This window comes from Branchiostoma floridae, chromosome 10, assembly GCF_000003815.2.
Source record: "Branchiostoma floridae strain S238N-H82 chromosome 10, Bfl_VNyyK, whole genome shotgun sequence".
Lineage (NCBI taxonomy): Eukaryota > Metazoa > Chordata > Leptocardii > Amphioxiformes > Branchiostomatidae > Branchiostoma > Branchiostoma floridae.
The window spans coordinates 18,187,877-18,201,209 of record NC_049988.1 but is presented as its reverse complement, the minus strand read 5'-3'; the positions used below and the strand labels follow the sequence as shown (position 1 = coordinate 18,201,209).

At 41.7% G+C, this 13,333-nt stretch overlaps 2 protein-coding genes across 2 annotated transcripts in view; one reads left to right on the top strand and one right to left on the bottom strand.

Moving 5' to 3' along the window:
* LOC118423972 (histidine N-alpha-methyltransferase-like) overlaps positions 1 to 2,070 on the bottom strand; it is a 22,225-nt gene extending 20,155 nt beyond the window's left edge. The window contains exon 1 of the mRNA XM_035832318.1: positions 1,577 to 2,070. The gene's annotated coding sequence lies outside the window, so the exon portion shown is untranslated. The remainder of the gene's footprint in view (positions 1 to 1,576) is intronic.
* Positions 2,071 to 9,950: 7,880 nt separating this feature from the next.
* Positions 9,951 to 12,611, top strand: LOC118424618. Its single transcript, XM_035833259.1, has 4 exons — positions 9,951 to 10,348; positions 11,352 to 11,568; positions 11,675 to 12,141; positions 12,481 to 12,611. The coding sequence occupies exons 2-4, from the start codon at positions 11,369 to 11,371 to the stop codon at positions 12,582 to 12,584; spliced, it is 771 nt and encodes a 256-aa protein (XP_035689152.1). The 5' UTR covers positions 9,951 to 10,348; positions 11,352 to 11,368; the 3' UTR covers positions 12,585 to 12,611.
* The last annotated feature ends 722 nt before the right edge of the window (positions 12,612 to 13,333 follow it).

Sequence of the window (13,333 nt, the reverse complement as noted above, 5' to 3'; positions counted from 1 at the left end):
TGTGCTCACAGCGAAGGGGCTGCATGCTCGACGAAGGAGCTGTGTGCTGACAGCAAATGGACATGTGTGCTTAGCGACGTACCTGTGTGCTCACAGCAAAGGGGCTGCATGCTCGGCAAAGGATCGGTGTGCTCACAGCAAAGGGCTGTGTGCTCCAGGCTGAAGTTGGCCGCAGATTGGTAGCCGCCGATCCAGCCGCCGATTCGTCATTAGACAAAATATAGCATCCCATTCAGACGCCCATTCGAAGAAACAAAAAATTCCTAATTTCCTTTAAAGGCATAAATGGATATCAATAACTGGTAGATATTGTCGGGCGCAGGACAAAGTGAAATGGACAGCAAAAGTGCCAAAAAAAGGCCATAGAGAGCCTGCTATGGAGGCTAGAGGGGAATTAATTAATAGGAAATACCCAAGCAAAGGGGATGCTAAAATCGGCTGCCATATGGCTTGTAGAGCACTCTGCTACTTATCTAAACCTCTCCCGTGAACTTTTAATACGCATTTAGATTGCATATACACCAACGTATTCAATACAAGTATCAAATCTTAAGGGCCGGATTTAATTGATAAACTAGAGGGGAACGTATTATACTAAAAACTTTCGCTGGCGTTTTAATGTAAGCATCATTAACTGCCTGTTTAGATCAAGTTTGACTGTATATACTGTAAATGCAGACTCTTTCGCGGTGGCGTTATATTCGCGGTTTTCGCGGTGGCCTCTTCATAGCGAACTCAAAACCACCGCAAACATTTCCCTTCTGTGTTCTGTCCGTGCCGTCTACGGCACTCCCTTCTCACAACATGAATGTAGTGTAACGTTACATTGTCAAAGTATGATGACATTTAGTTGGCATTCATTCATTTCTACATGACCTACTGTATAACACCATGGTATACAACTACAAGTATTACTGTACTAGTAATCAGAGGGTAGATATGGTTAGATCAGTGACTGCCACAGTTGATCACGCCAGCACTGTCAAAGTCAAAAGTGGACTGTTCTGGTCGTTTGTAGCGCCCTTGACGAGTAACATGTAAGACTTTTTCTTTGGTTTGGCAAACAATATAGTCATTGTTGACGTACGTCTCTTTTAAGAATTTATCTTTGAAGAAAATAAGTTTTGGTGACAATATACAATATAGTGTTGACAATACAGTGCGTATCTAATTTGAATATTCTCACGACACCCCCACATCTCGTGATCGTCACGAGACTTACAAATACGTGTACCATACCTGCTCTTTTCTTTTGCACATATATGATTTGCTGGTCTTAAATGTTCTTGTGTCCCATCAACATGGGTCAACACCTGATCATTTTCTATCGGTTTGTGCTTCTATCAAACTTTATTCTATAAACCACAAGCGTATAAAATGAAAACTATGTCATAGTCGATCCAGGAAGTTATCAAATATTGAGTTCGGACACCTTACTGGATTTCTAAGCATACCATTTTTGTGAGCATGTTGTTAAAACTTCGTCCAAAAATGCACACAAAATCATAGTTAATTCATCTTAGTGGAAACCGCAGCATCAGTGTCGAATGTACACTACACATCGCTGAGTCCTTACCTGAGAGTTTACTTGTCGTGCCTTCTTCCTCTGAATACAGAAGTCAAAAGAGACCGTGTGATGTGTTCATTTAGAGTTATGTCAGCTGTATATTCAGGTGTTACCCATTTAGTTACAGGGGTGTTTAAACGTAATCTGAGGCGTATTGTCGGAATTCAGATGGCTGTAAATATTTTGTATTTAAAAAAATTCATTCAGGTTGAATTTGCAACTTGTTGCGTTACTTTTTTTCCACATTTTCACCATCAGTATACAATAGCAAGCCGTGAAAATATGTGATAGCCGATCGCGACCAATTCCCATTTGGACAAATATGGCTGACAAGTCAAGTGGTTGTGGGACTAGTTTATATTTAAAACATTCCCACGGCAAAACAAAGTCGTTTTCATACGCCGTGAACATCACTGTTTAGTGTTACTGTAGTGTCAACTTATGTTGTATAAAATTGTGACTTGATGACAAGATTCTATAATACATACTTTTTTTCTGCTCAGGTGCTGTGAATACACATGAATACTTTTTTTGGGGTTCGTAATTATTCATTTCACCGTGTATAACACCATGGTAGGAAATTTGTACTGTCTGTACTATGTATTAAGAGAGTAGTTACGGATCAGTAACAGTTGATCACGCCAGCACTGTCAAAGTCAAAAGTGGACTGTTCTGTCCGTTTGTAGCACCTTTGCCGAGTAACCACTATTTGTGGCTTCCGACTGGCGGTTGGTAAATGTGCCGGGTTTTCCATTACAGTGCAGTACTCACATGCATGGATGGTTCACCCGCGAACTCAGAACCACCGCGAATACTCCATTTTCCCTCTACCGCTAAATTTAAATCCCCGCAAACGTAAATGCATTTACAGTACTCGGTAAAAATGACTATAAACTCTCTACGCTCTTGTTATTTGCGTCGACATGTAAGCCCCAAACATGTGGACGCCTGTCAGTATAATTAGTTCATTTTCGAATCGGTACAACATCAGGTCCACTGTTTTACGTCCGGTTTTACCGGACAGGTCCAACAAGAAAAATCAGTATAGTTATACTTCACTGCACAACCTTTTCAGCAATGCTAATATCTATTGTCGTGTTGCAGCAGAATATGAGAAATGTGAACTCAAATTTTGGACTCTTGAAACCTCTTTCACGGTGTACTTTGTTATGATGCTGACTTGAACCTTTTTTCTACCTTAAAATAGTATGAACTTCTTAATTTCATTATGTGACAGACGAATAAATTACATGTAGTAATTTGGGTGATTTGGTATAGGGGAAGTTTTTGCACAAAATGTGGAGAGAAGTACCACATTATAGATCCAGTGTACACTGCATCAAAGGTACATAAAGTCTGTTTTGTTTTCCTAAAATCAGTTCCCCTCAATATGCTGTAAAATACAACAGGTTTTTCATAAATGCAACAGTTGCCATGTAAAATCTAGATCTGGCTTCTTTTGGCTCCACCCCTAGACTTGTTTCCATTTTTGTACTGAACACATATGCCAAGTTTCATGCTTTAACCATAATTTGAGCAATTTTTGCACCAATCCCCTAGACAATTCCCTATGAAATTAGGAATTTTTAGTTTCTTCGAATGGGCGTCTGAATGGGATCCTATGTTTTGTCTAATGACGAATCGGCGGCTGGATCTTAGGCTACCAATCGGCGGCCAACTTCAGCCAACACAGATCCTTCGCCGAGCATGCAGCCCCTTTGCTGTGAGCACACAGCTCTTTCGCTATGAGCACACAGGTACTTCGCTGAGCACACAGCCCATTCGCTGTGAGAACACAGCTCCTTCCCCGAGCACACATCCCATTTGCTGTCAGCACACAGCTCCTTCGCCGAGCACGCAGCCCATTCGCTGTGAGCACACAGCTCATTCGCCGAGCACGCAGCCCATTCGCTGTGAGCACACAGCTCATTCGCCGAGCATGCAGCCCCTTCGCTGTGAGCACATAGCTCCTTCGCTAAAACAGGTTTTGCCCCAATGGTCCTTCGTAAAAAAGGGATAATTGTGTTGTTAGATAGAAACGGCGAGTACGCTGTTACAGTGTATCCTGTGTTCATGGAACTCGCAGTTAGCACATCGAACAACCAGCCCGTTTGTAAATAATAACCACAAAAAAACGTCTTTCCATGTACGGGCCCACCACGTGCAACACACAGCCGCGTGGAGATCGAGCAGCTTATCATCCAACATGGCCGTTCGAACGTTCGAACGTGACTGTGACGTCACATGAAAACGATCTATTCATACGATCATTCACGAAATATTTATATTGGGTCGCTACCGTCTGAATGAAAAAAAAAACTCCAAAACACTATGGAATCTCGAAATCAATAGATCTACCTATCTCAATATAGCTCTCTCAATGACAATATTTTTTAAAAGACGATATGTCTGTGTGTGACATTTCCCTGCGTTTGCATCCCAAATGCGCAGGAACAGGTACTACTATATTTATGTTATTTACCCGAATGAACGCAACACGTTCAGTGACTGTAATTAATAATACGATTGCCACCCAGCAATTACCCTACCTTATTGTATTTTTCCAATGAAATAAACTACTTTCTGGACAACGTTTTAGCGTACCAGTTGCAGTTGAAGACCAGAAGAAGCATACGATAAAAACACAGAAAACAGTTGTATTCTTTTCATACAAACCCTGCTGATAATAGACGTAGTAGAGGGACCTACATGACACGTTTATGTTCACCCAAGGACTACATTGTCTTTTGAAGGACACAATGACTGGCATTTCTGTGCCTCACATGGCGTCAGGCGTAGGTAACGTTAAGATTATGTTGTTCATGAGCAGAACAAAATGCACCGATCGTAGTTGTTAATCTGGTCACTGGTCACCTCCATTTCTTGCCACATTAATTACCCCACTTGACACATTTATGAATATTTGCACTTAGATACCGAAATTTCAGTAACATTCAATCGTAACTCTTTGTAACGTTAGTTGAAAACCAGACGAAATGAACCGAAGGAAAACGCCTATCACTATTGAAAGCGTAGAAAGCTATCGAAGTCTTTTCAAATAGCCTGAGTTGGTAGCCATGGTAGCACACAATGCTTTTTGGCTCAAACCCCCCCCAAAACAACCCCAAATAAAACCTACCAGTATGTGTATTAACTTTCTCCGCAAAACTTCACCCAGACCCAGAATTTGTACAATGGATATATTCCCACCTGTTCCCACCAGCACAGATCTGGCTACAGTGATATGTCAGTGCTGATCCACCGCGGAGTCACTTCTGCATGACTTAATGAGGTCAAGCTCGTAAAACAGTTGAACCCACAAGTTTGCTATGGGAGTGGCCAGCAAATACGCATCACAGCTTGCCTATGAGTCACAGATAGTGCAATGCGATGATAACCGCACCTTAACTTACCTGAGCAAACTCCTAATAAATTCCTAATAAACGCCTAAATTCAGGACTGCTTCACTGTGGGGCTGCTTAATGCACAGTGCACTTGATTGCTCAACGACAACATTGAGTGCTGATTTACCGCGGAATCACTTCAGAATCTGCATAACTACAATGTGGTCGAACCTGTATGATGAGACGTGTCAATGTTTCACCTTTCACCGTTTTGCCACGGGAGTGGCGGTAAATACGCCTCACAGGTTAACTAGCTTAGTTTAATTAGCTCAATAATGATTCAGGTATTTGCAAACCACACCTTAACTTTTCCCGAGCTTGGCTTTAGATTCAGATCCATTATTAGCTTGGCAACATGCAAGTATATTGTAGCTACTCTTCCAGTGGTCCAAACAAACATAACAGGCACAAAGAATACGAAGGACCATTGGGACAAAACCTGTTTTAGCGAAGGAGCTGTGTGCTCACAGCGAAGGGACTGCGTGCTCGGCGAAGGAGCTGTGTGCTCACAGCGAAGGGACTGCGTGCTCGGCGAAGGAGCTGTGTGCTCACAACGAATGGGCTGCGTGCTCGGCGAAGGAGCTGTGTGCTCACAGCGAGGGGGCTGAGTGCTCGGCGAAGTACCTGTGTGCTCACAGCGAAAGAGCTGTGTGCTCACACCAAAGGGGCTGCGTGCTCGGGGAACGATGCTCACAGCGAAAGAGCTGTGTGCTCACACCAAAGGGGCTGCGTGCTTGGGGAACGAGCTGTGTGCTCACAGCGAAGGGGCTGAGTGCTCGGCGAAGTACCTGTGTGCTCACAGCGAAAGAGCTGTGTGCTCACAGCAAAGGGGCTGTTACACCAGGCTTAAGTACTAGTTGGCCGCCGATTGGTAGCCGCCGATCCAGCCGCCGATTCGTCATTAGACAAAACATAGCATCCCATTCAGACGCCCATTCGAAGAAACAAAAAATTCCTTTAAAAGCTTAAATGGATATCAATAACTGCTAGATATTGTCTGTTACCGCCCGATATATGTATATATAAACATAAATGATAACAGAAAGTATGATATCAACGATTAAGCACAAATAGTAGGCCCAATGGACGGCCAACTTCAGCCTGGTCTAAAATCGGCTGCCATACGGCTTGTAGAGCAAACTGCTACTTATCTAAACGTGGCCTGTGAATTTTCAAGACGAATTTAGATACTGCATACCCTAACGTATTCAAAACAAGTATCAAATCTTACGGGCCGAATTTAATTAATGATAGGAAATACCCAAGCAAAGGGGATGCTAAAATCGGCTGCCATATGGCTTGTAGAGCACTCTGCTACTTATTTAAACCTCTCCCGTGAACTTTTAATACGAATTCAGATATCAAATCTTAAGGGTCGGATTTAATTGATAAACTAGAGGGGAACGTATTATACTAAAAACTTTCGCTTGCGTTTTAATGTAAGCAGCACTAACTGCCTCTGTTTTAGATCAAGTTTGACTGTATATACTGTAAATGCAGACTCTTTCGTGGTGGTTTTATATTCGCGGTTTTCGCGGTGGCCTCTTCATAGCGAACTCAAAACCACCGCAAACATTTCCCTTCTGTCTTCTGTCCGTGCCGTCTATGGCACTCCCTTCTCACAACATGTATGTAGTATAACGTTACATTGTCAAAGTATGGTGAAATTTAGTTCGCATTCATTCATTCATTTCTACCAAGGACGTTACATCAGACTACATAACACCTACTGTATAACACCATGGTATACAACTTCAAGTATCACTGTACTAGTATGACTGTATATCAGAGGGTAGATATGGTTAGATCAGTGACTGTCACAGTTGATCACGCCATGCACTGTCAAAGTCAAAAGTGGACTGTTCTGACCGTTTGTAGCACCCTTGACAAGTAACATGTAAGACTTTTTCTTTGGTTTGGCAAACAATATAGTCATTGTTGACGTCTCTTTGAAGAAAATAAGTTTTGGTGACAATATACAATATAGTGTTGACAATACAGTGTGTATCTAATTTGAATATTCTCACGACACCCCCACATCTGGTGATCGTCACGAGACTTACAGATACGTGTACCATACCTGCTCTGTTCTTTTAACATGTATGATTTGCTGGTCTTAAATGTTCTTGTGTTCCATCCACATAGGTCAACGCCTGATCATTTTCTATCGGTTTGTGCTTCTATCAAACTTTGTTCTATAAACCACAAGCGTATAAAATGAAGACTATGTCATAGTCGATCCAGGAAGTTATCAAATATTGAGTTCGGACACCTTACTGGATTTCTAAGCATACTATTTTTGTGAGCATGTTGTTAAAAAATGCACACAAAATCACAGTTAATTCATCTTAGTTGAAACCTCAGCATCAGTGTCGAATGTACACTACACATCGCTGAGTCCTTACCTGAGAGTTTACTTGTCGTACCTTCTTCCTCTGAATACAGAGGTCAAAAGAGACTGTGTGATGTGTTCATTTAGAGTTATGTCAGCTGTATATTCTGGTGTTACCCATTTGGTTACAGGGGTGTTTAAACGTAATCTGAGGCGTATTGTCGGAATTCAGATGGCTGTAAATATTTTGTATTTAAAAAATTCATTCAGATTGAATTTGCAACTTGTTGCGTTACTTTTTTCCACATTTCCACCATCAGTATACAATAGCAAGCCGTGAAAATATGTGATACCCGACAAATTCCCATTTGGACAAATATGGCTGACAAGTCAAGTGGTTGTGGGACTAGTTTATATTTAAAACATTCCCACGGCAAAACAAAGTCGTTTTCATACGACGTGAACATCAATGTTTAGTGTTACTGTAGTGTCAACTTATGTTGTATAAAATTGTGACTTGATAACAAGATTCTATAATACATACTTTTTTCTGCTCATGTGCTGTGAATACACATGAAACTTAAAAAGACACATTTTTGGGGTTCGTAATTATTAATTTCTCCGTGTATAACACCATGGTAGGAAAGTTGTACTGTCTGTACTATGTATTCAGAGAGTAAATACGGTTAGATCAGTAACAGTTGATCACGCCAGGCACTGTCAAAGTCAAAAGTGGACTGTTCTGTCCGTTTGTAGCACCCTTGCCGAGTAACCACTACGAGTAAGCCCCAAACGTGTGGCCGCCTGTCAGTATAATTTGTTCATTTTCGAATCGGAATGCTGACTTTAACCTTTTTCTACTTTAAAATAGTATGAACTGATTCTTAATTTCAGACATGTGACAGACGAATAAATTACATGTAGTAATTTGGGTGATTTGGTATAGGGGAAGTTTTTGCACTAAAGGTGGAGAGAAGTACCACATTATAGATCCAGTGCACACTGCATCAAAGGTATATAAAGTCTGTTTTGTTTTCCTAAAATCAGTTCCACTCATTATGCTGTAAAATACAACAAGTTTTTCATAAAAGCCTAGCAACAGTTGCCATGTAAAAGCTAGCTGGTTTCTTTTGGCTCCACCCCTAGACTTGTTTCCATTTTTGTACTGAACACATATGCCAAGTTTCATGCTTTTACCATAATTTGAGCAATTTTTGCACCAATCCCCTAGACAATACCCTAGGGAATTAGGAATTTTTAGTTTCTTCGAATGGGCGTCTGAATGGGATCCTATGTTTTGTCTAATGACGAATCGGCGGCTGGATCTTAGGCTACCAATCGGCGGCCAACTTCAGCCTGGTGCACACAGCCCTTTGCTGTGATCACACAGGTCCTTCGTCGAGCACGCAGCCCCTTTGCTGTGAGCACACAGCTCTTTCGCTGTGAGCACACAGGTACTTCGCTGAGCACACAGACCCTTCGCTGTGAGCACACAGCTCCTCCGCTAAAACAGGTTTTGTCCCAATGGTCCTTCGTAAAAGAAAGCTCACTCACAAAACTGGTGTCTTGTTATTGTAGCACAGTACTGATTTTGATTTTTCTATATGTCTGTGTTCCTGAAATCACACCAAATCACTGTTAGCATTCGCAACACAGAACATAGCATTCACAAACGTAGGATGCTTCCTCATTTCTTTGCAACATGATGTTTTCTTGCAGAGCAGAAACACAAAAGATAAACATTGACATTGAAGTCAGCGAACAGATTTATTTTTACGAGGGACCGAATGCCAGCTGCAAGTGGAACCTGTGACAGCTGCGCCACCTAGCGGAGAGAAACGACTATGCAGTGATATCCACTGGACCAACGATGAGGAGAATTACGTCGAATAAGTTTCCCAAATCACATCCGATTGCTTAAGTAACTGCATTTTGCAGAATAATTAAGTTTCATCTGCTTGACACCGATGGATGCTAGTCATATTTCTATTAACGTTCTGGGAACGGAAATTGTGGCTGGAGGGTTAACACGTTATGCATAAATTGTAATTTCACATTTCATAGTCGGATTGAAAAAGTAGAGGCAAATGTACGGCGCGTGGTGGTGGTGGGGCGGTATGGGTTTGTGTTTTTTTCATGCCACCCCAATTAGCATAGAAAATTTAAAAGTATCTAGCCGTTATTGCTGAACCGTAGCTGAATCAAGTTTCAATCGAAGTGAAACTCTGATTCATAACTCTTTGGCCTGGTCCCGTGCCTGGGGAGCTAGACTAGCTGTTGATGACAAGTACAACAACTCTGTTGCTGGTGTAGGACGAGTGAGCTGATAAACAGAATCGCTGTTAATTGTGTGCGTGTTACTAGTTTTCATTTCCACCCAGTTGCCTTGCTTATCTAGGTTCCGTAATGATATCTAAAACGACATATAATCATCTGGTGTATTTTGCCAGCCAGTAGATACCCCAAGTATTACCATTACCATGATAACACATTACAAAAGCTACAATACTTTTCTTTTATATAATTTCAAGTTATGTCATGTGTAATTTTGTTTGCTTTATTGCCATCTTAGTTGTTTATTGGTTACATCCTGCCGTAACATGAGCCCGTTACCAGGCAACCTGATTGTTCGAACAATCGTGACGTCACGACTAGGATACCAGGATAGCTCAGCAAGGGGTGAGGCCGTGTTCCAGTCGTGCTCGTGCTAAAACTCAGTATTTCAGCAGTCAGACTGCGTGTTAACCGTCAAAAAGCGCCTCAAATATTGTTTAGACATTGTTGTAACTACCACAAACATGGGACCGGGTTAGGTTGGTAAGAATCCGAGTTATCGGCGTCAAAAGGACGACCTTTGACGTGAGAGCTTCTGTCTGAGGAGCCGCCATATTGAAACTGCAGCTGTTGACACACTGGATAGTCGACAGACAGAAACAAGCCTTAACAGTGATGACAGACTGAACTTAAGAAGATTTCAGCACGACAGAGACTTGGGAACACACCATACATCCTTCTACAGCTCAGCAGTTTCTGGTTAAATTTATGGTAAGCAGTTTTTATTATTGGATGTTGCCGCAAAAGTTGCAGAATAGCCAACAGGTCCGTTTTGTTCACTCTACAAAGAAAGAGATCTAATTGGGTGTGGTGAAACAAGGAAAAGATAACATTTTGTATGATGTACAAGTACAAAAGTAAGGTGTTGAGGGGTAAACTTTAGTTAGATGTGATATACTACAGTTTGTTTTACGCTCGTCATGATCTACAAACTTGTACTTTCTACAACATATCGCCTCTGTGGTGTGATGTCAAGTAAGAACAAGATGTAATGTGTTTATTTTACTCATTACATACTCCTTAAATACCTGTAGAAACATTTTTCTTTGTAACCACAGACACATTTGACAAAATCTGAGGAGGCGGTTAAATTTAAGATATTGCGGAAAAAAACATTTAGATTCACTTACAACATGTTGTTTTTCTGGCTAAAATTGTATCCTACTTTCCATGCCATGGTAGGCTCTGGCCCTCTGATTTTTGCAAAAGGTAAAGATTTGAAGTTGATAATTATGTTAGGAAGGGGTGTCACCTACAGATGATGCTTAATTTTCAAAAGTTAAAATACATTCCTTGACTTTTTTGTTTCTCTGAGTTAGATTTATCGGCAATGCCATAGGGGTGGAGCAAAAAGTGGTGTCTTTTTTTGTCTTTCGATATTCCTTTCACTTCAATGATTATCGAGAGGAACTATATTAAGATGTTTTTTTGTCCTTTTCAACTTGTCATGAAAATGTGACATTGAATTTGTGCCTGTAAGTTTTGTCCTGTTGTTTATGTGAAGAAAAGTTTGAAGGGAAAAAGTCTAGGTTGGAAAATGTTCTCTGCTTCAAGGACTTTATTTGATTATTTGAAGTCCATAAGATGGCAATAGGCATTATCAACAATTCAGACTTAACAAGTCAGACTTAAGAGACAGGAACCAAAGTTGTGTTTTGCAACAAATTTTTTTCAGAACTTATGGTGTAAGGTTACTTTTTTTTCATCTTTCCAGACCCCAACTTAATCACCATGGCATACAGAAGATTACTTGAACTTCAGGAGTCCCATCAGTCATACCGCGCCCCCACCCCTCCCCCCAACGCTGACACAGTCGATCAGGCACTACTGGCTCTGGAGCGACAAACATGCAGCCTTCAGCAGCAGGCAAGTCAGGACCAAGAAGTCGGGCGCCACAGACCTCAGAGACCTCCTGTTAACAACAAGAACAGGTGTGCAGCTTTATATCTTATGACTGTCTGGGTTATTTTTGACATCTTTTATAGCACTCTGTAATTTCTCAACAAAATATCACACACTTCTTGACATGCATCTTAGGTACGCAAGATCATCCCCAACAAAAGAGGAGCGGTATAGAGCCTTGGACCAGCACGCAGAGAGACTGTACCACCACAAACTGAAGACCCAGATGTTTGGGGAGGACCTCAGCGCCTCCAAGCTGCCGCCCAAGAAGCGAGGTAAGAAAGTACGAGCACAGGAGAAGCTGCACCAACTCGAGCAGGAGCGCCACAACGCCGTACCCTTCAACGAAGATCACCAGCAGGTCCGAATGGCCCGCACCACGGCTATGTTTGGTGAGGACTTATCTAAGAAGGCCTCAACCTGTAGGATGCCCGCACAGCCTAGCCTGGTTGGAGTACAGACCTCAGAGGGGATGGTGGGAGAGGAGAGGATGCGGTGCCGGATGTATCCTGACAAAGATGAAGAGACCGTCTACGTAACGCTGGAAGAGCGCCGCCCTCACAGACGGAAGCAAGCAGCATCCAAGGACTCGGAGAAGACTAGTAAGAGTTTTCAAACTTTGTCTTTAAATATAGAGAAAACATCGAATAATCGGTACTCTAGTTTTCAGCCTTAAGGCATAGCTTTGACCAGGTTAATGAAAAAAACTGCCAACTTCCAACCCTCATTAATGCATTGTTATTTTTCTATTATATGCAAGCAGACAAAATATCAAGGGTCAGAATGTTGTCAGACTAGCTTTTTTCTACCTTCACTTTATCCTCTTTCAGACAGAAAAAAAAGGGTGATACCCAGAGCTTGTTGACATCTAAAAAGGTGTTGTCCTTTTCTCAAAACTATACTACATATCAACAAATGCTTCTATGTTTTATACTCTGTAGCCACCAAGCTGCCTTCCCTGACTCCACAGCACCACAGTCTGACTGGAAAGAGAACTGCAGCAGGCAGCACCATCTCTGACCTTCCCTCAGTAAGTTTTAGTTGAATGATCTTTTTGAAATTTACAGTTAACACTTTTGTCACCAGATTTCAGTATAAAGAAGTCACACTCTTGTAGTTGATCTATCATGAATAATTCTTATTAAGGTAAATGTTTCAAGGTTTATTATCACAGAAAAACAAATTCGTCATTTAGCTGTTTAAATATTAACAATCACTTTTTGCCACCACCAGCTGAAGGGCCCAAAGCCTCCGGTTGCCGCAAAATCTGACAACGCCATGGCAGCAGAGAATCTGCAGACCAAGAAGCGAGCATCCCACCGCAGGACGAGAGACAGCCGGGCCCTGAAGCGGCGCTGTGAGAGTCCCAGCGGCCCCGTGCGCAGCAAACACTAAGTCCTCAGGTCGCCCTGACATCCCTCATAGTGTATATGGTCGTTCATAAACACTGTTTAACTCACAGATAGAAACCCCTTGAAAAACTCATTCCCCTTGGATCAAAACTAAGCTCAGCCTTAAAATGGTTTGCACAATATGTACATGTCCATGTTAAAAAACAATTTTACTAGACATTTTTCCAGTTTGAAATGTAAATCTATATCATTTTATAAAACAACTCCCCACTTATGAACATTTAAGGTGTAAAGTTACAACAAAACCTGTTCCATTGCGGTGCATGTTAAGTTTTTGAGGTCAGTAAGAAAAGGGGGGAACCAAACACCACAAACCTGCACATGAGAGATGTATCAGGGCCAAATCTGGCTAGAGGAATGTCCATGGTACAATCTAGAGAAA

Bases quoted from the DNA above. Each gene is read 5' to 3' on its own strand.
- LOC118424618 (XM_035833259.1), top strand. From the start codon at position 11,369: ATGGCATACAGAAGATTACTTGAACTTCAGGAGTCCCATCAGTCATAC. The intron at 11,569-11,674 runs GTGTGCAGCTTT...CATGCATCTTAG, and splicing joins CCTGTTAACAACAAGAACAG to GTACGCAAGATCATCCCCAA. The intron at 12,142-12,480 runs GTAAGAGTTTTC...TATACTCTGTAG, and splicing joins CAAGGACTCGGAGAAGACTA to CCACCAAGCTGCCTTCCCTG.